This window comes from Thermobia domestica, chromosome 3, assembly GCF_964235325.1.
Source record: "Thermobia domestica chromosome 3, izTheDome1.hap1.1, whole genome shotgun sequence".
NCBI classification, from domain to species: Eukaryota; Metazoa; Arthropoda; class Insecta; order Zygentoma; family Lepismatidae; genus Thermobia; species Thermobia domestica.
This window is the reverse complement of record NC_137456.1, coordinates 144,396,866-144,423,635: the sequence shown is the minus strand read 5'-3', so window position 1 is coordinate 144,423,635 and position 26,770 is coordinate 144,396,866. Positions and strand designations below refer to the sequence as shown.

Below are 26,770 nucleotides of genomic sequence, written 5' to 3'. Positions count from 1 at the left end.
GACAACCTCTTTCCAATCCTGCTCATCACCCCATGCCCATACAGGTCGAATTTGAACTTAAACGGCATAGATATCACTATCTGCTCTATCGGCTAGCGCTAATAGATCACTCGTGGACGGGGAATTTGCGGGTTTAAAACTGTTATGCCGATTTAATTGCAATTAAAACTGTTATTCAAATTTAATTATTTCAAAATGGGACAACCGCAGTAATCATATTTAGATTTGAGCATTAATATTTGCGTATTTCTGCAGTAATATATTTTGACGATTTAATTGCGATTTACACTATAATATTTCAATTTAATTATTTGAAAATGGATAGTAATGGTGATGCTGATAAAGAAATTTTTTTGCTGTTCATTGTTAGGACAAAGGTCGTATTGATAATTAGATTTGAGAATTAATAGTCTTGTAACCACATTTTGGAGAGTAAGGAAAGTCAAAATATGATGTTAATTATAAACAATTAGATATTTAATGAAACATGGTTTTTATACCTCAAGCCGAAGCCTCTGAAGCAAGAGGTAGAAATTACAATAACTAGTAGTAGTAATATAATAGTTTGTGTACTCATTTAAAATGTAGTATCAATCTGTATATTAAGTTTTCCTAGTTCAAAGGAATGTCTTTCAAAATTTCATGATGCAATTCTTTTGTGTATGTACGAAACACATTCATACGCTCGTGTTTGGTCAAGGAAAGGAAGATTGTAATATGTACGCTTGAATTAGGACAGAAAGCAAAAGCATCATAAAATTGTTACAATGCGCAAAGAATTAAGCATTCAAATCCACATTTGCGTTTATTTTTTTATGGACGCGCAAATAAAGGTTTTAGTATTATTATCTTTACTTCTATGCAAAAAATAAAAGTAATGAACATCTTGAAGACAAAGGGAAGAAGTCCTTGCATGTGTTACATCTTCATGAACATCATCATTTCTTATATTATGTGTTACATCTTTTACATAACTATTTTCCGCGTATTACGTGATATTTTTAACGTCACGAGAGCACCATCATTTGTAGTATGTAGTACGGACATACATTGTAGATGGCTTATTTATATAAGAAGTGAGAACATATGATTATTATCAGTACTTCTTAGCATTTTTAGAAAGAAATAATACAAAAGATGTCTCTAAGAGTTGCACAAAGTATCTTTCTTTTGCAACAACACTATGAATTAAGAAAGTCAAAGGTTCATAAATGCTTGCTATTGTAACTATCTGATTTGAGCAAAACTCATGCATTTACGATTTCTTTTAGTATTCTCCTCTTGTTTACCTATGTTATTCTCCAATATTGTTTTGTAGTTTTTCCTAAAGAAAGTAACAACGTATAATTCGCAAAATGTTGCATTCTGCCGTTGGTAAACTTTCAAACTATGTTGTGAAAAGCATGAAATGTCTTATAAAACGATTTTGTTTGTCCATATGTCTGTCTGTCGCAAGATATCAGAGCAAAAACAGTAAGTTTGAATTTTGAGTCGTTATACAACAACGAAATTATGAAGGAGAGGGCCTGCTCTTAAGGTGACCATACCATGACCCGCTACAGTTGGCTGATGCACTGGCCATCCTATAAGATCAAACCTCATAGCATATATAGGCCGTTATCCATCACGCTATCTTTTCTTCAAGGAAGTATGATTTAAAACGATTAAAGTGGAGCACAAAATGATTTCTGATATGGAATCAGCATTCCAAGAATATGTACATTATATCTTCGTTGTTAACCTTATATTAAAACCGGAGGCGTGCATATAACCATTTTCGGTTTTAATATAGGAATGCCATAGAGAAAAGATGATAAGAAATAGCGAGAAACGTTATCTTTCTTTCTTTATATATGAATTTACCGACTAAAGCATTAATCTTCTCTGTGCCCTAATGCTTCTATTTCTCTTGACGGACCTAAGTTTTGTGCGTCGAAGCTCAAGGAGACAGTGACAAAGAGACGAATGGTGGAAGGAAGAAAATGGAAGGAAACAGTAGAACCTAGAGAACGCCCACGTATATGGTGTTTATCCAACACAAAAACAGTTGACGGGAGCTGGAATCGTACCGGATACCCTATGCACCTTATACCTCTCCGGAAATGGAAATGGTAAAAATCTACTACTTTTACTTTCGATATTACTTTCGTATTGTTTGAAATTCTTCCTTACTTCAAAATATGAAACGTAACTCACCTCACAATTACAGTGATTCATACCACAAGAAATAGTTAAATCATTCGTATAATATTATTCATTATTAATGTAACTATATTTCTGGAATGATGTTGCCGATTAAACTAACAACAAGGCAAAAACGATTCGTCGTACTTACTAACAAAAACCTTTGGATTTTAATGTGCCCAAAACTATCCTTCCTATCGGCTTTATAAACACTACATACTCTGCGAATCTTCTTATTGTAAGCTCCATGTACTGTAAAAGCATTTTTTTATTATTATTATTGTCACCCAGAAAGAAAAATATGGTTTTACTTATTACATGTAATAGAACGAAGGATAATTTTATTTACTCTGAACATGTGTAAACTTGTGTTATTATTAACATAACATTTATAGTAAGTAATAATTTGTTGTGCATTCATTTTTATTTTAGTACCAGCAACATTTTCACGTGTGATGGAACACATAGGTCTTTCTTCATGCACAGAGGTGGAATCAAATCCCTTAGCACTTGACGTATTAGAGGACATCACATCGCATCTCCCTGTCAACGAGTCCAATCAAGGTAAGAAATGATTTACCTGCAGAGTGAAGAATGCGTTTTAAATTTAATATATGCTGGTTTACAACATTATTCAGAAAATAAAATTTTGAATGATGATGTCTAGAAAAGAAAGACTCATAAATTAACTTTCAGATCTTTCACTTTTACGTCCTACAGTTACGCCGGCTAGGCTAAAGGAGATGGTAATGATTTGAAATGTATGCAATGGTGGAATGAATAAAGAGGGAGGAAATGGGAGAACTCCGAGAAAACTCACGCATACGATGTTTGTCCACCACAAAGTCCACTTGGCGCGAGCTGGGATTGAATAAGGGACCCAACGCACGAGAGGTGAACACACTACCACTGAGCCCCGCAGCCTACATAAATTAACTGAGAATTTCACTTTGATCAGCGTAAAGTTGATAATTTTGAATGTATTCTTACTCTAATACTAGTATTTCATCTATTGGTATGTCTATATTTTAAATAAACTGAATATATCGCTTTTAACGATTCAAATATTCTCGTTTGACAACCAATATAAGTCCTCTTTACGTTTTCTAAGAATAGATAAATAGAAACCTAAAATTTCCTTTAGTACAGAAAATGCCTGTATTTGAAATATTTGTTTTTTAAAGAATAAGTTTTAACGTCGCACGTCATGCTTGTAGGCTGAAGGAAACGCATGATTAATGGTACTGAATGATTATGAAAGAATTGATGACAGGAAAATGAAGGAGGAAACGGGAGAACCGAAAACATCCAGGGGACACGATAGTGTCCACCCCAACTTCACATTGCATGAAAACCTATTCAGTAAGTACCAGCATCAGAAATGACCGCTCTGCTACTGAGTTACCATTCCAGCTTCCCCTACGATATTTACAACTGTAGATTTATTCACACCGTTATAAACACTTTCTTAGATCTGAGAAATCGTTTCTTATTTGTGAACCGAGAATATCTTTTCTTAAAAACAATAGTATGAAACTCTTATTAACGAGAAATGAGGAAAAGTAGATGAGGTCGTATAAAGTGAAACGAGATATTATACTGTTACTTTCCTTATGAATGAGAATTGACGAATCTCATTTCTAAGAAAATATTGACTCGGTGCACAGATAAGAAACGGTTTCTCAAATTTAAGAAATTATTTTTAACGGTGCATGTAGATATGAGACTCTTTATATAGAACAGATATGACAGAATAAAAGAAATTGTGTCATCTCAATTTGAGTTCCATGTTTAGATAATTTTATTCATTATTTATACACTAGCATCGACTACCTGCTTTGCTGGGTTAAAATGAAAATTTAAATGCACAACCCCGTATTTCATGTGTTCGGTACCCGTAAAATATGCTGCACTGTTAAAAATAATTTCTTAAATTTGAGAAACCGTTTCTTATATGTGCACCGAGACAATATTTTTCTTACAAGGAAGGGTCACGCAGCGGCTCCGCTGAGATCCGAATGAGACAATTGTGTTTGCATTTGATATGTTATAATTAGACGAATCCCAAAGTTATACGTGCCACCGAGCGGAATATCGTGAGTTACAACATATTTTGTAATGTAAAAGTTACGAAAAAATTACATTGTAAAATAATTTGAAACGGGCCATTTGTTCGGAAACGATTGGATAAATGGAAAACTCGGTGAACACGTGTCCCATAATTTTCAAGGGAGTACTTCTGGGGCTAAAAATTTTTGCCCCAGGGTCCTCTGTAGGGTCCCAGACGGGGTCCAACTCAAAAGTTTCAAATGGCAAGGGGGGTTAAGTCGCACATCGTTTGAAAGCTGTTGTTAAATGAAAGAAGATGGAGCAAGTCTCGACTCTCTACGACAACTCTGTGCAAAATGGCGGAGGGTCAAAATGTAAACAAAAACTTAATTGAAAAGTCCATGGCCACCCCTATAAATCGGAAACGGTGAGACAAATGTGAAAACAGGAAAGGACGTGTGGTATTACTTCCAAAGTACAACGATTTAAGTTAAAACGTCTTGTTCTAGGGCCCTCACAGGGTCCCAGGTGGGGTCTAACTCATAAGTGTCAACCGGCAAGGGGGGTTAAGTAGCACATCGTTTGAAAGCTGTTGTTAAATGAAAGAAGATGGAGGAAGCCTCGACTCTCTACGACAACTTTGTGCAAAATGGCGGAGGGTCAAAATGTAAACAAAAGCTAAATTGAAAAATCTATGGCCACCTTGAATCCAAGATGGCCGCTTAAAACCTATGTCGAAAATATAGGCATACCAAACTGCTGAAGCTAGGAAAGCTAAATTTGGTATGAATGCTGATCAGGAAAAATAAGTGACAAGAGGATACGAAATATTCAAAAAGTGACATCTTGTGTTCAAAATGCCACACTATTTATCGAACCATGTCCAGCTCAAACCACTGGAATTGGAGAAGCGAAATGTGGTATTTACGTTTATGGTCAATAGTAGATATCCAGAAAATATCAAAGACGTATCATCTATAATCCATTATGTCTGCCAGCGTGAAAAATGAGTTTGTATATAAATATGTTATTTGGAGTATTATGACCAAACCAACAAACTTTGACGCAGCTCGATGTACTGGAGTGATTTGCACGTTGTTGGTACTGCTCGCCAATCTTGTAAATGAATGTTTTGTTTTATATCTAGTATTGCTTGAAACATTGTGATCAAACCAACTAATGGCATACAAATATAACCATCACGAATACGTTACATTAGAGCTCTCAACCTAACTGGTGCAGCAAGTCCTTTATGTATTAACTACTTATGAGAACATTAGAAAAGTCCCGAAGATATTCAACTTTTGTTTAGCATTATGAATAGAAAGTCAGAGTTATGTGTTCATTGCATATTCATTATTTTCACGTAAATGATATCGAAAGAACCGTGACGATCGTACATTAGGAACAAAACATATATGTGTTATTACGGAATGAAATAATAGTTGAAGTGAATCGAAATTCAGTTGTTCTTTAATATTCCTATTGTTTCTAAATACATAATAGAGAAAAGTGGAAATTTACATTTGTACTGTTATGAATGTACACAATAGCAAAATGATATTGAACAGATACAAAATGTAATGCAACCGGCAAGACTTAATATAGAATACGCAAAATTGTACAAATGAAACAAATATCATAGGATATTGTACTTAACAACTGAATATCTATGTTTAACATATCTATGTAAGTGAAGCAGTGCAAAAGGTGTGCAAACATGCAAGCAAAGTGTGATTGAGGCAAAAGCATTTGTTACAATGAGCACATTTCATGAAAGCTGGCGTTTGACAATTGTCCATAGCACAATTGTCTAGCAATCCAGCTTCAAAACAATACTCCAGAGGCGTTACGAACTCTTCTGGCTTGTCATCAACATAACCACTTGCGAAAAACGCATACTTTATCATGTTTTTAAATCTGTCCGCCATGAACTGATAATGTACGAAAGACTGAAGCCGAAGAAAATGATCTCTATGCCACAAATTGATATCAAATTGTGTGAGAACGGTATCTGTGATGAATCGTACCATATTCTTATAAGGTCTGAAAAAGTAAACATCTGTTGGTTGAATAAGTCCTGTACACTTAGGTGGTATCAATTCTTTGATAAGTTCCACACCTGCAGGAACAGTAGAGTTATATAGGTCAGAATCCTTATTGGATGTCCACGAATCAACTAGTAGTAGAACTTGCTTTTTACCCTGCAAATCTGGCCATAAGACATCCGTTAAGAAAACACTAAGGTCATTCTTTGACATGTTTGCAGATTTACCAGCAAAGGCTTTGATGTTAGGTAAATCGATTTGAAAAGTGGCAGGAAATTCTCCAGTTGGTTCTGGAACAAGAACGTACATATGTGGTAATAATGTTCCATCCATCGAAATACTTGGCATGATCATGTACGAATGGGTAGTTGCAGTTTGGTATGCCTATATTTTCGACATAGGTTTTAAGCGGCCATCTTGGATTCAAGGTGGCCATAGATTTTTTCAATTTAGCTTTTGTTTACATTTTGACCCTCCGCCATTTTGCACAGGGTTGTCGTAGAGAGTCGAGACTTCCTCCATCTTCTTTCATTTAACAACAGCTTTCAAACGATGTGCTACTTAACCCCCCTTGCCGGTTGACACTTATGAGTTGGACCCCACCTGGGACCCTGTGAGGGCCCTAGAACAAGACGTTTTAACTTAAATCGTTGTACTTTGGAAGTAATACCACACGTCCTTTCCTGTTTTCACATTTGTCTCACCGTTTCCGATTTATAGGGGTGGCCATGGACTTTTCAATTAAGTTTTTGTTTACATTTTGACCCTCCGCCATTTTGCACAGAGTTGTCGTAGAGAGTCGAGACTTGCTCCATCTTCTTTCATTTAACAACAGCTTTCAAACGATGTGCGACTTAACCCCCCTTGCCATTTGAAACTTTTGAGTTGGACCCCGTCTGGGACCCTACAGAGGACCCTGGGGCAAAAATTTTTAGCCCCAGAAGTACTCCCTTGAAAATTATGGGACACGTGTTCACCGAGTTTTCCATTTATCCAATCATTTCCGAACAAATGGCCCGTTTCAAATTATTTTACAATGTAATTTTTTCGTAACTTTTACATTACAAAATATGTTGTAACTCACGATATTCCGCTCGGTGGCACGTATAACTTTGGGATTCGTCTAATTATAACATATCAAATGCAAACACAATTGTCTCATTCGGATCTCAGCGGAGCCGCTGCGTGACCCTTCCTTGTTAGAAATGAAATTTAGCAGTTCTCTTTCATAAAGAAGGCAAAACTATGGTGTCTCGTTCTGCTTAATACAACCTCTTCTACTTTTCTTCAATTCACATTATTGAGAATTTCGAACTCTTGTTTCTAAGAAAAAATGTTCTCGGTGCACAGATAAGAAACAGTTTCTCAGATTTAACAAAGTATTTTTAACTTGTGTGTTTTCGTTTTCAGTGACATCAAAAGATCACTGTTCATCTCAGCGAGCCCGAAAACTATGGATTCGACATTAATATGGGTTATTTTTGATCAGTTTTATGCATTCCTCTTTCTCCCTTCCCAATTTACGGGGCTAAATTTGGATGTAAACGGGATCAGAAGTGTAATTGTACGTCTCAGCGACCCGAAAAACAATAGATTCGACACAAATATCCGTCTTTACGATCATTTATAAATGTGACTTCCACTCCTTTCTCTCCTACGTTGCACTATCAAAGTGATATGACAAAACAATCTCAGGTCTGAACCTCATCTATGATGAAAATTTCATCGAGATTGGTCGGGTTGTTGAAAAGTGATGAAGTCAGAAAAACGTTACTTCCATTTTTATTTGTTATATATATATTGTCCCCCTCCCCTAAGTTGCACCGTCAAAGTAAAATAATATAAACCATTACAGACCCGAACCTCGTGTATGTTGAAAATTTCATTGAGATCGGTCGGGTCGTTCAAGAGTAATGAAGTCACAAAGACAGTCATTTTTATTTTTTTTTTACATATATCTCCCTCTTCCCCCTCCCTTAAGTTCTGCCGTCAGAGTAAAACGACAAAATCGTCCCAGCTCCAAACCTCATCTATGTTGAAAATTTGATCCAGATCGGTTGTGTGATTCAAGAGTTATTAAGTTTTATATATTTTCATACACACACACACACACATATATATATATATATATATATATATATATATATATATATCCCTTTCCCTCTCCTAGGTTCTATAGTCAAGGTGAAATTATAAAAAAAAAAACTTTCCAATTCCGAACGTCACCCATATTAAAAAATTGATTGAGATCGGTCGGGTGGTTCAAGAGTTATTAAGTCACAAACCTAGTAATTTATATTTTTATTTTTATTGATTTTTATATATCTCCCCCTCCTCAACCTCCCCTACGTTGTTTTGTCGAAGTGAAATCATAAAATCCATTATAGTTCAAAACCTCATCTATGTTAAAAATTTGATCGAGATCGCTCTGCTGGTTCAAGTGTTATTGAAGTTTATTTATTGTTTTCTTTCTCCCCCTCCTCCCCTCTAAGCTCTACAATCAAAGTGAATAGCTATAAACACTACCAGAAGCGCATCTACGTTAAAAATTTGATCGAGATCGGTCAGAAGGTTTAAGAGATTAAAAGTCACAAACATAGCCATTTTCAATTTTATAATATAAACTTAGATTAGAACTAGCATCAATTACCCGCTTCACTGGTTAAATATTTAAAAAATAGTAATGTCTTCCTTTAGTCAGTCACTTTTTACTATTACTAAAGTGATGTCTAGTTCAGGAAGTTAGGTGGGAATAGTGTTGTAAATAGAAAAGAAAACCGTTCGTATTTTTTTCAGAAATGTACGTTTTTTTTTAGAAAAAAAACATTGCCTCTCGTTTTTTTCTAAATTTCGTTTTTTTTCAAATAGTCATTTCTAATGCATCTTACGTCTATTTAAGTATTAAATATTTTTATATAGGTATAATCACCGTAAAATGCAACATAAATTAAACTCTAGATACTAATACGCTACAAATATTTTACAATTTACATGAATACCATACCTATTAACAATTCGGGTTTCAGCAGTTTTCATCAATATCAACTAAGTAATAAAAGTGGAAATGAAATTATGTTTTTTCGTGCAAGCAGGCCTTTAATAAGTACGAAAATAATGTCACGAACAGTATAAAATTCAAATAACTTGTCTAAAGGTAAAATCTAATACTAATTTGCCTAATAGTATTTTTCTAAATTTCATATATAAATAATTTCTCGACTAGATATATATGAATGCCGGCTCTACCATATATGCAACACGTGCATTTGCGTGGAGCGGCAAGTTTGGATGGTCCGGTAAAATCTGTCATAAGTATATTATTTAAATTAAATATTTCTTGTTGGAAACAGACTTCATGATGATGGTAGTTACATTTACTAAGCTGACCTTCTATTTGAATACTACATTCATAAATTATGTTTAGGTTGCATTAGTTTAAGGCCACATGGACAATGCTAAAGCAAATGATCGAATAAATCCGAGCACAAATTGCTTGATTGTTGCCAAATGCAAGAATTCAGTTCTCGAATAGTAGTGAATATCTGTTCCCTTTAGTAAGTTATCACAGTTTTGATATGACAACTAGTCTTGTTTTTGTCAGAAACAAGTTCCTTATCATTGAAGATAGAAACAAGTTTTTTTTAAAAATGTTAACAGATATTGAAGGGAAATCCAGAAATAAAGATAAAAGAGCTAGTTGCACTGGAATTACAAACTGATACATTGAGATTGAAGCTCGATAGTGAATTCTATAAAAAGGATTACCATTTTTCCTCTGCAGGTGTGTTTGCTTTATCTTTCACTAACGCAATAAATTAATATATACATTTAAAAAAAAAGACACAACGGGATTGCATTTTTGTAAGTATTTAAGCCTTTCTGAGTGCAACTCCACTTACCCTCACCTTTGTTGTTCATGCTGGAGTAGCATACTTAAAATCATGACTTTTAAGATTTGTTCTTTCTGGAGAAAGGGGGAGGCGGCAAATTATGCCATAGCATGGGGCGACAAATTGACTAGGACCGGCCCTGATGACATGTATATAAAAGGCATGAATATAGGATGACACAATTTGAAGTAATGCAGGGTGTTTCAAAATTAATATTTGGGTTTTGAAACTTTGTAGTATCTATTACAATTGACTTACAATTATAAATATTACCTAGGTATATCAAATGAAAGAGCAACTCAGTTTTGTACGCACGCATGTACATGCATTGTTTCTTCTGTCTGCCGTTAGAAAGAGCAAGCAGCAAAGATGTAGACTAGAGAGCAGAAAGTTTTTTGTGTTTTAATAAAGACTGAATCTGTACAGTGCAACGGTCTGTTTGAAGAATATTAAGGAGACGCTTGCAATTACGTCCTTATCGTTTGCAGTTGCTATAGGTCTAAAGCCTACAGACTACGGTTTACGTGCCAATTTCGCAAGTAAAATATTTCTGCATAACAATGAAGATTTTCTGGATCGTGTCATCTTCAGTGATAAATCGATATTTCACCTAAGAGCTAATGTGAACACTCATAATGTTTGCATCTGGCCGTCAGCAAATTCTCAGGAGATGGTACACTTGAAACGAGACTCCCCTAAATTGAAATTGAAAATGAAATGAAATCTTTGAGTTTTACGTCCCACGGTTATGCCGGTTAGGCTAGAGGAGACGGTGATGATGAGTAATGAATGAAATGGTGGAAGGAAGGAAGTGGGAGGAAACGGGAGAACCCCGAGAAAACCCACGACCACGGTGTTTGTCCACCACAAAGTTCACTTGGCGGGGGCTGGGATCGAACCCGGGACCCCAAGCACCAGAGGTGAACGCTCTACCACTGAGCCACCGCGGCCCCCTCCCCTAAATTGAATGTGCTTTGTGCCATATGGCGGAAAGTTTATGGGCCTTTCTCGCCTATCGACTAGATGTGTGCCGTGTGACAAATGAATCTCACATTGAACACTTGTAGCAAAGACTGTTTGAGGTGCTCTTTTACTTGATGCATTGCTTATAATTGTACGTAAGATGTAATAAGTACTACGAAGACTTAAAACCCCAAAATTCATTTTGAAACACCCTACATTTCTCACCAACAGTGTTGGAACTAAGATGTAAAAACGAGAGAAAATATTCCTTATAAACTTATTGTTTACAACAGCTATATTATTATTAGTCGAGACTATAACTACAACAACAACACGAGTTAGTAGTCAAAAAAATGTAATCAAATGTATACTCGGTGGCCCAGGTAGCCAAAGTGGCACACACGGGTGTGTCATTTGTTTAATCCGCTCCTGTGTGTACACTAATTAAGATATCGGGATATTATTCTTGCAAAATATGGTTGGATTATAGTTTATCATATTATTTTTTTCTTCTGGAATTCCGTCGAATTTCCGTCTCAAATTTCACCCTAGTCAAAAATTCGAGAATTTTCTAATTTCGAATTTCCGTTACTTCTTTTTTCCCTGTAGCTTCCTTCTTTGTAGAAAGACCTCCTTATACTTGCCAGGTAGATACCTCGGATGGATACCTAACTGTTGACATCAATTGGACTGGCCTGCGCGCAGTGTTGCCAATTAGGGAAATTAAAATTTTCCTAAATTTGGTGAAAAAATTAGAAATTTTTGTTTATAAATCTCTACCTATACGTCTGAGTGCAAGTCAACTTACGCCAATCGAACATTTGTCGTTACTTAACAAACGCAAGTACAGATCGTTACAATGGGGTAATTAGGGAACGCACGAAAAATTCGTATTTAGGTTCTAATCCTTGATTTTTCTAGTTTTTCCCTACTTTTCTGTTTACAGTAATATATTTTTAGTAATTAGAAGTTTTGTTCCTTAAACATCGTCGTGTACCAATGTTTAATTTAAGATAGTTTGCGTCTGTCTGGTAGTAGTGTTACCAGCTACAGAAAATTTTAATTCCAGATTTTAGGGGGAAATTTTGGAAAAATTATCTGTTTTGTCTCTATTATTTCCCTCTTGTTGGCTATATCGGACCAAACGTACCAGTATCTGGAAGCCTCGTCTTTGCTCTACACAACGCATTATAGAAAGTTTCAATAGGATAATTAGGGGAAGTACAGTAGACCTTGTTCTCTAATTGGGAAGATAACTGTGATTTTTTTAAAGGTAGAATGAGATATTTTTTATTGACATGCTTACTTTATTAGATATCGTCACAATACTTGTAGGATATATTAGAGGGATACCAAAGCTTATTTTAAGATAGTTTGTGTGTGTCTGATAGTAGTGTTGCCAGCTACAAAAAATTTTAATTCCAGATTTTAGGGCAAATTTTGAAAAAAAAATCCCTTTTTATTTCTATTATTTCCTTCTTGTTGGCTACATTCGAACAAACGTACCTGTGTCTAACAGCCTCATCCTTAGCCTACACAGCGCACCATAAAAAGTTTCACTAGAATAATTAGGGAAAGTACAGTTGAGATTTATAATAAACCATGTTCTGTAAGTGGTAAGAAAATGGTGAATTTCTGAGGTAGAATGAGATTTTCAAAAAAATTCGTGCTTACTTTGTTATATATCGCCATGATATTTTAGGATATATTCTTGGAGTACTAAGAGCTATTTTCAGATAGTTTTCGTCTGTCTGATGGCAGTGTTTCGAGCCAAAACAATTAATTCCCACTTTTAGGTGAAAAATTCGGAAAATTTCCCTTTTCCCTCTATTATTACCCTCTTACTGGCTACATTGAAACAAACGTACCACTACCTGAAAGCTTCCTCTTTGCCCTACAGAATGCACCATAAAAAGTTTCAATAGGGTAATTAGAGAAGCTGTAGCCTCGGCATATTTGATTTTTGCTTGTGAGGCGTAAAAAGTGTCAAAATTTCATGTGTATGACAGAATTTTTTCTTTCCCTCTTTAGATGGAAGCAAGCGACTTCAGGATTTCACTGTACCTTGTCAACACACCAAATATTTTTTAGGCGACTTGAACCCATATAGCAGCAGTGGTACTAGATTAAAACATTTTGAAATTCGGTTAGGGAATTTTTTGTAAATTTTTCACCCCTACATTTCCCTCAATAATTTCCCACCCATTGGCAACACTGCAATGCAACTTACACCAAAGGATAGCCACATCCATTTTCTTAAAAACAAGGCTTTAACCATATCAATCTAATGAATGGTTTTTGAGCAATAAGTCACTAACTGGAAATGTAGGAAAACGCCAAAAATGACCTGGGGCCGAAAGGAATAATCACACAATTTTGCTAGTATATAGGTGCAAAGAAACAAAAGATTTGTAAGTTACGAGGGCTTCGACTCAAGTTCTGTTGATTATTTCAATAATCTGCGACGTAAATCAGTAAATAATAGTTGCCAGAAAAAAACCAGACATTTGAAAAAAAACGTGAAAAAGAACGGTTTTTTATTGAAAAAAAAACTTCACAGAAAAAAAAACCGTTTTTTTACAACACTAGGTGGGAAGGAAATGGATCTGTGAATTCCGGAAATTTTACGTTCTTTTACGGGGAAGGAAATAAAAATCACCAGTTAGGAACAGGGTTTTCCGTTCACAAACGAATATTACCAGCAATTAAACGGGTTGAATTTGTTACTTACAGACTTTCTTTTATTACACTTAAGGGACGGTGGTGTGATATTATTGTTTTAAGTGTACATGCCTCAACTGAAGATAAGGAAGACGATGACGGATATTTGACCAACTCCCGCGATACCATATGAAAATTCTATTAGGGGATTTCAATGCGAAGGTAGGACGAGAGGATATTTTCAAACCGATTATAGGGAACGAAAGTCTGCATAAGGAAAGTAATGACAACGGTGTTAGACTCGTGAACTTTGCAACATCCAAAAACCTAATCGTGAAGAGTACAAAATTCCCACATCGGGACGTTCATAATTACTCTTGGACATCACCAGACGGAAAAACACATAATCAAATTGATCACGTTTTAGTAGATAGAAAAACAATCTAGCATAAGTGATGTCAGGTCGTTTAAAGGGGCTGATTGTGACACTGATCACTACTTGGTACTAGCGATAATACGAGAGAGATTATCGTTGAATAAAGATAATATTCATTGTCCGAAAATGGAGAGATTCAATTTAAAGAAATTAGAAGAGAACCGGATAAGAGAGGAATACCATATTGAAGTTTCGAATAGATTCTCGGTTTTAGAAGATTTGGAGTGCACTAGTGTTGAGGATACCTGGATTGAAATTAGAGATAACATTAAAATTTAGCAAAAGAAAACTTGGGACACGCGGAAATACGTAGGAACAACAAACAATGGTTCGACCAGGAATGCATATAACTAGCAAAGAAGTGATAACAGGCGAAATTACACTGGCTACAAAATCCGAATGAAATTACACTAAATTTCGCAGATATCAGGCGGGAAACTTCCAAAACTTTTAGTACGAAGAAACGCGATTTTCTGAAAGCTAAAATTAAGGAACTTGAAGATAATAGTAAAAATAAAATAATCCGGGACATGTATAGGGGGATCGGCGAATTTAAGAAAGGCTATCAATCTCGTGCTTATATATTAAAGAAATCTGACGGTACAGTTCTCACTGATACGGATAGCATCTTGAATAGATGGACAGATTTCTTTGACGATTTGCTTAACACGCAACCAAAAACTAGTGTGCGTGGAGAAAAGGAGATACGCACTGCAGAACCGTATATTCCAAAACCCAACCGAATAGAAGTAGAAACCGCTATAAAGAAATTAAAGAAACACAAATCTCCGGGTGTAGATGAAGTTCCGGCTGAGTTAATTTTCACTGGAGGCGAAAAATTGTGGAACAAAATACACAAACTCATTCTCCTTATCTGGAACAAGGAAGAATTGCCACAAGAGTGGAAAGAACCAATCATTGTTCCAATTCACAAGAAAGGCGACAAAACTGACTGTAATAATTATCAAGGCATTTCTCTTCTGTCAACATCCTATAAAATGCTTTCAAATATTCTATTAGCAAGATTGACCCCATACGGAGATGAAATTATTGGAGATTATCAGTGCGGATTTAGACGAAATCGATCAACTATCGACCAAATATTTACCATTCGCCATTGGAAGTGTCACTGTCCATCTCACCTTACCAGGAAAACTATGAATTCAACACTGATATTGGTCATTTTCGATCATTTTTATACATCTCCCCTCCGCAAAGTCGCATGGTTGAATTTGGATTTGAACGGCATCAGAAGTGTCATTGTTCATCTCAGCGACCTCGAAAACTATGGATTCGACACTTATATTGGTCATTTGCGATCATTTTCATATACATCCTCCCTTCCTTTCCCCCAAGTTGTGGGGATAAATTTGTATTTAAAGGGATCAGAAACGTCATTGTTCATCTCAGCTACAGTGAAAACTATGGATTCGACACTCATATTGGTAATTTTTTATCATTTTATTTATCTCGCCCCCCCCCCCCCGTACGTCCCATGTCCTTATTACTCTTTTGCATTTGTTTGCTCTAATATTTGTTACTTATCTACTCTACTCTCGTCTAATAGTATCTCGTAAGACATTTTACTTCCAGAGATTCGAATGAAGGTGCTGCGACAGACCACTGTCAATATCTTGCAACTATTACTTTCCAGGTATTATAATTACTGTGACATATCTGGAATTGCGTCTACTTATCGCACCACTAACCGGTGAGTTTGACTTCAGGAAAACTGGAACCTTTCTCAAACATTCCGTTCAGGCTAATACTCCATGTGAATGAACGTTGTAATGGTAACTACTATACTAACTTTTCTCTGAATTACATTGTGCAACAGAATTCTCCGTATCTGGCACAATTTAGAAAAATATTTATCAAATGTTTCGTGTAAAAGTTGTATCGTACTGCGGATTACCCAAAACTAATCGAATATAAATAGAGGCTATCCAAATCTGAGCAGAATTGTAAAAATTAACTAAAAGGGACCGAATAGTAACGAAAAATTATGGAAGAAAAGAAGAGAATACATGCTAGAGATAACTATAGACAGAAAGCTGTACTATTTAAGATTTTGTTTGAGAACGAGTTGTATTTTTGAAACATGCTAAACGGTATGATTGTAGGAAAGCGTGATAAAGTTTGTGCTTGGCATTAGAGAGGACCTTTTCACGTCAAGGCGAAAGGATCATGGTTTATGCAAACGTTTTAAATTGCGAGCCAAGGAACCAGTGTCTATGATAGAAACTTATGGTGATGTTGTCAAGCTAGTTATGACCAACAAGCATTGGGATTTGATTCATAGTTTATTCCAAATTAGCTGAAATGTTCCTTCTTTGGACGAGGAAAGGATTTGAACAACTCCCATTCTTAGGAGGCGAATTTCAATCAAAGTTTAATATAAAAGTGTAATGTCATCCTCTTCCCAATCCACACATCACCTGTTCTCACTCCCATGCGATGGGTGATAAACTTGCACTTAAATTCCATCGAAGGTACCGCTATTCATATCAGCGAGCCCGAAAACTATTGATTGGATACTAATATCTATCTTTTCGATTATTTTTTATATGTCATCCTTTCCCACTCTCTGCTCCTTCTCTCACACACTTAAACGGCATTGGCAATTATCATTGTAATTCGTTCAGTAGTTACTGTGTGCTGAGTAGCACATAAACTCACATTCGCTTTTATATACAGATAGGCCTATATATATATATATATATATATATATATATATATATATATATATATATATATATATATATATATATATATATATGTGTGTGTGTGTGTGTGTGTGTGTTTGTGTGTGTGTGTGTGTGTGTGTGTGTGTGTGTACCTAAAGATATTTGCCAGAGCCGAACAATACTCATAGAAAAATTAAAACAAATTGGTATTAGTGCGCTTTTATGCCCGAACGTATTAGTGCGTGTGCGCAAGCATTAGTGCACTTTTATGCGTATAGAATTTAAAACCTCACTTTATGCTTTTGTTAGTGCAATGAATTTTATTAATTTGGTCACCTCTTTAAGCTGGCATCTCCTTAACTTCACCTCATTTCTCTAAAATCCGCAGTTTTCAATAAGCCAAGTATTGCTTTTTCTTTTTTTTTTTTACATCTTTATCACCTGTTCATCTTGGAACTTGGCTGCGATAGAAGCAACATTATATGTAGCTGTTCTCATAATAAGTTTACTTCTGTATATTAAACACTTACCTACGAATATTTTCAGAACATCTTTTAGTATTATATGTGTGGGAAATCAATCAATCCAAAGGAGATAAGAGGAAATATTGTCTATTGAAAGAACTTCTCCAAAAGTATTTTAAGAGACAATAGTAGGCTATTATTTATTCCTCTTACGCGTATGTCTATTCTCTGAATGAACATATCGGCGCCGTAAAATCTTTTCACTCAGATTATATATTGGAAGGTGTTTGAAAGACCAGTCCGAATGAATTTATCGAGTTATCCTTTGTTATCATCACTTGCTCGAATCACCTTCCTACTGGAGGTTTGCAGCTACTTACGAAACTCGACAATAGCATTCACATTGCAAAGTGTGTTGCTATTTCTAAATGAATGAAAAGCCTATTTGGTGTTTCGGTACTTGATGGTGAGATAACATAGATATTTCGATTATTTTATGAAACGGACAATCTTGTCTGCATTTATTGTTTAATGGAAGGAAGAAAATAATAAAGAATGCACTGTAAAAATTCTGTATTCAATTAGTATATTGAAATTACATTTAAATCATTGTGTGCGAATGACAAATTAAAGTAAATATTATTACATATGATGTTTTGTATAAGTTAACAAAAGTACTCGTAGCATTTACTACACAATATTTATAAAATACAATCTAATATGTAGATAATAATTAGTTCCTGCATTATAAACGGTTGTATTACCGTCTATTACCTGCACCCGTAAGTTTTCAGTGCTAGCTTTGAGGATCTCCATTAAACTGTCTTATGAGAAGGAATAAGAAACCTAGGGAGGTTACATAGCCTGACACCTAGGTTCTCAAAAAAATAAGTTTATATTTAATTTATCATGGATGCCGACAAGATACACATTCGACATTGTATGCATGCTATTCGCTTTCAATCTTGCAAAGTCTGCGCCAGAAGCCAAAAGAACGAACAACGAAGTATATGAGGACGACATATTAGTACAAATAAGGTAATAGAATGTTTTGCTAAGTACAAGAACGGAGATTTTGACCTGAAAGACAAGCTAAGAAGTGGAAGTCTCAATAAATCAAAAGAAATGATCTGGAAGCGCTACTGGAAGAAGATCCGTGTGAAACAACCAATGAACTGGATGAGAAGCTTAGAGTATACCATTGGACGACCGTTAGACGTCTGCATGAGCTTACAAGGTCATCAGAACGCTTGTGTGTCACATCTTGTTCACTATAAAAAAGACAGTTGTGTGTATGAATGCATTTGTTTGTGTGCGTGTGTGGGAGAGAGAGAGAGAAAGAGGGGAGAGAATGTGCTAAATTGTAACAGGAAATGAAAAGTGTCTATTACGATAGGCATAAACATCTAAAATCGTGGATAAGTCCTGGTCAACCGTCAATTTCCGTCGCTGAAACAAAGATCCATGACAAAATGGTTTTATTTCGTGCTCTACCACTTATTGCTTAAGCCCGGTGAAACCATCATTGTCAAAGGCTACAGTAATCGATTGCTCCGTTTGAGCGAAAGAATCTAGAAGAAACGACCTTTTACAGGCCAAGGAACGCGACAGGCTATACTGTTGCATGGTATTGATCGTCCTCATGTCATTTTGTCAACAAAGGAAACAATTTTCAACCTGAGTTAGGAAATATTCCCACATGCGGTAGTTTTATCTGATCTCGTTCCTTTATATTATCACCTATTTAGATACCTATATCATACACTTTCTGGCCAGTGCTTTGCAAATATCGATAATATCAGAAGTGAAATGATAATTTTATCGCCTCTAAACCACAGTCCTTTTTTGAGCAAGGAATACGTAAGATTCCTGATTTATGGACTATAGTAATAGAGAGTCAAGGAAAATAATTTGACGCTTAAGGCTGTATTTCATTGTTTAACCAAAATATAATTTTCATTCTCTATTTCAAAAAAGCTGTAAACTTTTGCACATACTTAATATAATAGTTTTCTTTCAAAGTATACCTACTTACAGTAAGTTGGTCACTTTTCAATGAAATCGATGAAGGCCAAAATAGACAAATTTTCAGTGTGTCTTGTTTCTCCTTTCTTCCAATGAAGTTTGATTCATTTTTATGAGTCATGATGCCTTCTTGCAGATTACAAGCTTCCGAATGGAATAAATTTTTACAAACTAATTCCTAAAGGCGTGGCACATTCGTGGATTGATGCTGTAGAGAAATGTAAAGAGATGGGAGCCTATTTATTTATCATCAATTCTCCGCTGGAGCGAGACGTTATTATGGCTTTGTTGAAAGAGAACAAAATGAAGAAGCCTCCTAGCTTGATCTACAGTGGATTCACCAGAAAAGGAATGAACATATTCAAGACTGTGAAAGGTATGTACATATACATGAGAAGTATTTGAAAGCTTATTGTTTCATTTCTTATTCATTTCGCATTTCTAGACTTCACTTATTAATAGTTCTCAACTTGACATGACTTCTTGGCTTTAATGACTGATCCTAATGTTTTCTTTCTGAACTGATTGATCTGGATGTCCTGTATATTTGAACATATATGCTTGCCTTCTATATAGACATAAACCAATACCGTGTGTATTTTATAATAGTTTTATTGAAGAATCCACGTTTCATTCATTTTATAAACTTACTATTTATTTAACTGTTAGTATTTCATGTCTTCATTAGTGTGCAACAGAAAGTATCAAAAGTGAAACTATCAATTCATTCAAATTTTCATTGTATTACCACACAAAACGTTTAGAGAGCTCCTTCATGGCTAAACGGTTAGTGTATGCGCCTTTGGCGTGGGAGACCAGGGTTCGATTTCCGGCTGGAGCTCATGTGGTTCGAATTAAACGTTAATCAGTAGCTCCGGTCTCATATAGCCTCACTGTTGAAAGGGACGTTGAAACTCAAAATCAACTCAACTCAAAACGTTTAGAGAAAATATTAACAATAATTATAATTGGTATTTTAATTCTAAAGTATGGTTTTTATATCTGATATTGTCATTTGCATTTTAATATTTTAACTCTTCTTGTAGTTTCTTACCTCAAAATAATAATTATTACAAAGAAATGTAATAAAAATCAATGATGATTCATATTTAAAACGAATATAAATTGATTAAATTAAATCATATTCCATTGATACGTTCCACAAATTGTGCTTGGTATTTATCGATAAAAACTTATTAATGTTACTGTAAATTTATAGTATAAATGTTAACTAATAATGTAGACGAATATAAAATAAGTCTCTTCTAAAACCACGCTGAAATCAGAAGATGTTTGATATATTGACATTATTTACATGATACATATTATACGGTTCTAACTATAACATGTGAATGTAGAGAGATACATGGAAAATATAGAGCAATAATACTGTAATAAAAAATAACTTATGTAAAAACATATTAAGCGTTTGCCGTCGCTTCAACCTGCAACAACTAATTCCACCAAAGAATATATTTGCACTATACGTTTCTATAACATATTTATAGACGTTATTAAGACTTACGCAACTGTATAAATGATTGTCTTAGACTTAAAACAGTCAATTCTATAGTTCATTAGTTTAATTCTGATTCAATTAATATCCAGACAGTGTATACACACTGATTTAATAACAGAGTGGTCGATACTTTGATTCAATCTCAGATTGTCTAAGAATAAGGTGATCGATAATGTATTCATAATTTTTTTGCGAGTCTACGGTTTCTTTTCACATCCTTCTTCCATCAATCCATCATCATCATTCACTTTCATTAAAGGATTATTTATAACCCAAAAAATGATGCTACCAGCAGATAGAGAATCTCTCAAGCTTTTAATGTGTAGTAGAAGCCAAATCGTAGTTATTGATTTTACTGCAAGAGGATAATTGTGACGAAACGTGGTATTTAGTTATAAGGCGCAATCTTTCAGCGACTTAGAATTTCCTAAATGTATATCTGTTGTGTCAGTGCAACGAATATATTTGACACCAAAGAACTAACAATCATACCACTAGTAAACAATGCCCACGGTTGAGTACATTTCTGATTGCGTTTTGGAAACTAATTTGAGTATCCTGAATCCAATTGAACTATTTCCGCAGATGAAATTACGAGAAAATTTACCTCAATGTTGGTAAATTTATTTATATCCTAATGTTCATATATTTTTCTTGTGATTTCATTGACAGATACATTTAAGGATAGTTGCGTTGGGTTCAGCGTCATAACCTTAGTGTAAAAGTAGCAATTAGAAGTATCCAAGCATGGGAGCTTTTTATTGGTTGCACATTCAGTAATTGTTTCAACTCCTACAGACTCCTACAGACTGACTCGTGCATGGTACATCAGATTCCAGAAGACCAGATGTCTGTGTATGGAAAAATATAATAGGATGGCTGAGACAGTCTAGCGTATGCAACAAAAAAGTACGGTGTTAAACTCCAGAGCGAATAACTTTATATAATTCTTCCTCTGATATGTAGCATATACTGAAAAACGTTGTAAAGATTTACCCCTATCCATACATGAAATAAAACCATATTGAACTTTAATGACACGGGTACTCCTATTTGTTGAATACAATTGAAGTTAGTGAAAGTATTAATTAAATTGCTTACGCAATCATTTAATAAAATATATATTTATGTTCCTCTTGTCTCATGTATAATTATTTAAAGAAATTGAAGAGAAGGGTGCATAAGTTAATTCGCTTCTGTCATTTTCTGTAATTTACAAAGAAATAAAAACGAGGAAATCATGCTCACGTGATAAGTACTCAACGGTTAATTGATAATGGACATTTCCTTTTTGACCAAAGGTTGTAATTTAAAGACACCATCGTGTAGAACTAGTCTTCAATATACCACATACCAAAATCTCAGAAAAATATTTCTTCGTTACGGAGATACAACGGTTCAAACAATGGAAAAATGAGCTGCTTACGTCACGGCTGCAGATAGGATTTTAGCGTGACGTCACGAGTCCGTATCGCTCTGTGAGTTGCATTGGAAACTTCAAGGAATCCTTTCATATAACAGTTTCTAGCTGCAAACTACAAATAAATTTAGTAGAATAGTGAAAGGAAAAATGGCAAAATAAGTAATATACTAACTGTATATAAACGTAACGTGTTAATAAGACCTATTTTCATAGTTTGAAATACATTAATGGCCATTTGTAATGTTCTATTATTACAAATAGTTTAGATACTTATACACTTATACAGGATTGATTTACTATTATATTCCCCTAAAAACATTCGAGGCTAAGCACTATATCAGTTCACGCGCAGATTGAGAACATCTAGGCCATTATATAGCTTTCCTTTGTTTTGACGATTTGTGGTGAATCTCCATACTATTATACTACGGCTACAAATAAGCACTTCCTGCACCAAAAAGCTCTTAATCTCTTTAAAAATATTCATATCCTATTATATCCTTTCATTTTTCTACTATTTACTCTGCAAATTAGCAATTGGTCACCCCACACCATTGCTACTACTATTCTTATCTTAATGCTACAAGAATCGTATTATATAGCGCTTTACTTTCTTACTATATTTCTACATGTGGTCACCGCGGTGGTTTGAAGCTGAAGAAAGCTGTAGCGAATAGAGGCAGACAGATGATTAGGCTACCGAAAGACCATCATAAACAAGATAGGTGCTCGAGATTTTTTCTTGTGACCTAGGCAATAGTTCTCAAACCTAGCACCATAATAATACAATTTCATACATGGGCCTTCATAATTTTATTTTTGACTTAACTTATTTAGGAGCCAGACTCCTATTTCCAATTGCCTTGATTACCTGACGTCCAGGAATTTTCGAGCCTGAACAAGAGGAATATTGACAGAAATTCATTATGTGTTACGTATGTTGTTACTTTGAAACTTCAGTTTTTCCTTTTCAATTACCTCACACAAAATAGTGTTCTAAGTATACAAACGTAAGTTTATTTATATTCTTTCTCCACTTCAGGTAGGCCTAGGCCGTATCCACGGGAAGCAGCCCCCTAAATTTTTAGAGCACCTTATAATTTTCAAGCTGGCTTGCAAATAAATTATTATATGCCGATGAACTGTAATATGGTTGGATTAGCCCCGTTAACTTCTACCGGACCCCCCTACATTTTTGGGGTGGCTACAAGCCTGCCCTCGGTTCTGAGATGATTAATGTTTGGCATATGGTAGTACATTTGCAAAAGATTATATCGTGAAAGTATTGCGTTTTGTGTTCCGAGGTCCACAAGTAAAAAACAAAAAAAAAAAAAAATTAAAAAATCATAAAAGCAAACGTTTGAAGAGTTCAGCCTATGTTGAATTTCGTCCAGTAGATTGATTTCTCTTACATTGCTTCACTCACTGGAACAGAATAATGTGTTCATTACTCGTCATGACATATCACAAACATTCATTATCAAAGAACACAGTAGATCAATAGTGAAGCGCTTACCTCCAGTGTGAGGGGTACCTGGTTCGAATTCAAGCCATATGAATTTTTGGTGGACAACATCGTGTCCGTGGGTTTTCTCGCGATTCAGACGTTTCCTTCCACATGACCATTCCACCGATTCTTTTATAATCATTCACTCTCATTAATCATCCGTCTCCCTTTGCCTACAGGAGATATTCGTGGAATATAAAAGTAGAAATTTCATTTTATTTTATTCAGTAATAAGCCACTGTAATTAGTTTGTTATCATTACTGTGAAACTATATCTGTTTATTTGTTGGTCTAAATGTTAACTCATGTGCTCAAAACATTTCAGCCAATTTGTAAATGGACTAATATAAACAATTTACGAGTGTTCCATGGGCTAAAGAAAACAACAGTAAGCGTGAAAATATTATGATGAAATAATATTGTTAATGTGTAAAGTCGTTCGATAATAACACTGGTAAATTATCAGAATGCTCATGAACATAATTATCATCGTAAGTTTGTGCGTCCTTGTGTTGAACTCAATAAATGAATTTAGATTATTTTTACTTGGAGAAATGTTTTTTCATGTATTAATTTCCTTGGGCTTCTCATTGAGCGCATAACTGTAGAATCCACGATGAACTTGCATATAAGTAATTAGTACTCTACTATAAAATAACTACTGTATGCTTTTATATTGTTGATTTTTTTCTTAAGAAAGAATAAAATTCGCTTTGTAAGGTCGGTCGATGACCGAAACACGAGAATATTAATTAGTTTCTTACCTCAGGCTGCAAACAATGTCAATAATATAGCAAATTAGTACTCTTCAACTTTGTCCTAAATATTCAAGTATATTCAAATAATTGGTAATAAATAAATAAATAAATAAATAAATAAATAGCTTGGTTTTAAAATAAACCTTAAATTCTGTTACTTTTCTTATTCTTTGTACTATTAGCAACGTCGTACACATTTGAAAAACATGCATCGTATCTTTCGCTAAGCCGTTTCACTAGTGAGCGGCGCATACCTTTTTTCCTGTACCGACCTGTGACGTAGAAACATGGTGGTCGTTGTTTTAAGCGCACGAGCAGCAGACCGGAATTCAATCGCAAATGTCGACTAGTTAGAATCGTCGCATGAGCGAAAGGAAGTGTTCTCCACAATCAGCTAGCTCTGAAGTTTTCTTTAGAGCAATAAAAAAAATCAGTGGAAATGTCCATTCTAATATTGGTGAAGAAGCTACTTGTTCCGGAACAAACAATTGCGCAAATTTATCCTATCATGTTCCATCAATATCGTAACTTTCAACTTCAACCAAAATAGAGCTACTTGGATTTTTCTCCCAGCTCTTCAAACAGAAATGTCAAAATTTCTACTTAATTTAATACCGAGTAAAGTTTAGATAAATTGTGTTAGTTACTGAATTAGTACACGTGTCTTCGGTGTGCAAATCCAAGGTCCTATTCCCTGTGAGAAATCACGTGGTTTATATCCTATGTGAAAATTCAGATCCATATCTTGCATAGTGAAAAGCTGTAAAAGAACGCTAAAACCCCAAATCAACTACTTTTGCTTTCTCTGTTCATATTTAATTTAGAAGAATAGATTCATGGTCACAAGTATTCACAAGTGCATCAATGTTATAATGGTAGTTCTTTCAAGTTACTATATGATTCTTAAATAAATTATCAATGTACTTTGTAGAAATTTAGTTATTGATTTGGAGTTTACTGTTTCTTGACAGTACCAAGGATATTTGAGACACCAAAGATTAAAGTATAAGCAGAATTATATGAATTCTAATCTAGATGTGAAGTTGAGTCTCCTATACCAAGACTGCAAATAGATATTTTAAGTATAATTAGTATTAAATCTATTTCAGGTGATCAACTGAAATTATCTTCTTCTTATAAGAAGTGGGCTCCTGGCGAGCCTAGTATGAAACCCAAAGAGGAGTGTGGATGTTTAGACACTAACGGACGACTTCATGATTGTGGATGCAAAGGAAGATATCCCTTTATTTGTGAGAAGGAAGTCAAGTGAAATTGTTCAGCCTGTAAATACACTTATTTAGTACGTACTTTTATATGCTAACGTATTATTATATAAAACTGAGTGAACATTAAGACCACAAGACAAGTCATTCGTCTAGATAATATACTGTTAAGCCATTAGATTTCTACAGAAGTGTTCATTTTCTTAGTTTTGAAAGAACGTTGGAAAGATTCACTGTATCAGGAGAGTTACATTCTTAGATTCTAACTTAGTACTTTTTTCAGTTTGCCCTATTTTGAACAACTTAAATGTGATTGTCAGTGAAATGTGATAAGTAAGTTACATCAAAAAATTACGTTAACTTTAATTATGTACGTACAACAGTGAACAATAATTAAAAGTTTTGTTGCTTGTTATGAATACTATATTTTTGTCTTGAACATACGAGACATACGACTTCTCCTATACTTCAGTTATTTTTTATGGTTATTTATTTATTTATTTATTTTGTTTTTATAAGCGAGAACGAAATAGATGTTTGTGATATAATTCAACTTACCTAAAATGTATAATGACTTCAAAAATAAAAGTGTATTGTATTGTGAGGACATTCATTATTTTGTTCTTCTTACCTTCCGCCATTTTTCAGTCAATTTCATAATTTCTACTGTATTTTTTCAAAACCTTTTTCCTTTGCTCAATAATTATGCTTTACTTTATATTTATTTTACCAAAGAACTGTTTCAGGTGCAGTTTAGAGTTTATCAGCTAATTGACTTTTTTTATTAATAGGATTTTGTAAAGACTGATATAAATGGAAATCAAAATATAAAATGATCATCACCAGTTATAAGTTTATTTAAAATCAGAATGCTTTTGTTGCGTTTTAGTGAAGAACGGAATTTAGATATAAACTGAGGGAAAATCTTTACAC

The 26,770-nt window shown here is 34.6% G+C and overlaps 1 protein-coding gene across 1 annotated transcript in view; it reads left to right on the top strand.

Moving 5' to 3' along the window:
- The window catches only part of LOC145681526 (hemolymph lipopolysaccharide-binding protein-like), a 55,538-nt gene extending 29,131 nt beyond the window's left edge, over positions 1 to 26,407 (top strand). Inside the window, exons 3-5 of the mRNA XM_081753170.1 lie at positions 2,617 to 2,748; positions 19,544 to 19,783; positions 25,724 to 26,407. Coding sequence (XP_081609296.1) covers positions 2,617 to 2,748; positions 19,544 to 19,783; positions 25,724 to 25,884 — 533 coding nt within the window. The 3' untranslated portion in view covers positions 25,885 to 26,407. The remainder of the gene's footprint in view (positions 1 to 2,616; positions 2,749 to 19,543; positions 19,784 to 25,723) is intronic.
- The last annotated feature ends 363 nt before the right edge of the window (positions 26,408 to 26,770 follow it).